Source organism: Antrostomus carolinensis, unplaced genomic scaffold, assembly GCF_000700745.2.
Source record: "Antrostomus carolinensis isolate BGI_N321 unplaced genomic scaffold, ASM70074v2 scaffold26281, whole genome shotgun sequence".
NCBI lineage: Eukaryota > Metazoa > Chordata > Aves > Caprimulgiformes > Caprimulgidae > Antrostomus > Antrostomus carolinensis.
Genome location: NW_010295223.1, coordinates 513 through 1,039, shown reverse-complemented (window position 1 = coordinate 1,039; position 527 = coordinate 513). Strand labels below are relative to the sequence as shown.

General features: G+C 66.0%; 1 protein-coding gene across 1 annotated transcript in view; it reads left to right on the top strand.

Moving 5' to 3' along the window:
- Nucleotides 1-6: 6 nt before the first annotated feature.
- The window catches only part of LOC104532658 (hydroxymethylglutaryl-CoA synthase, mitochondrial-like), a gene marked incomplete at both ends in the record, with an annotated part of 852 nt that continues 331 nt past the window's right edge, over nucleotides 7-527 (top strand). Inside the window, one exon of the mRNA XM_010177914.1 lies at nucleotides 7-475. Coding sequence (XP_010176216.1) covers nucleotides 7-475 — 469 coding nt within the window. The remainder of the gene's footprint in view (nucleotides 476-527) is intronic.

The window sequence follows — 527 nt, the reverse complement described above, 5'->3', positions numbered from 1 at the left end:
ACTGTGGGACCGTCGCTGCTCCCTCTGCCCCTCAGCCTCTCCAGTGCTGCTGGGACAGGCACCTGGCCCAAGGACGTGGGCATCCTGGCCCTGGAGGTGTACTTCCCCGCCCAGTACGTGGAGCAGGAGGAGCTGGAGCAGTACGACGGCGTAGAGGCCGGCAAGTACACACGGGGCTTGGGCCAGCAACAGAGGGGCTTCTGTGCCGCCCATGAGGACATCACCGCCCTGTGCCTGACGGTGGTGCAGCGGCTGGTGGAGCGCGGGCGCCTCTCCTGGGATGCCATCGGCCGTCTGGAGGTGGGCACCGAGACTGTCATAGACAAGTCCAAGGCTGTCAAGACCGTCCTCATGCAGCTCTTCCATGACTCGGGCAACACCGACGTGGAGGGCATCGACACCACCAACGCCTGCTATGGGGGCACGGCCTCGCTCTTCAACGCAGCCGCCTGGGTGGAGTCCAGTGCCTGGGACGGTGGGTGTGGGCAGAGACTGTGCCATGGGGGGTTGCACGTGGTGTGGCTCCT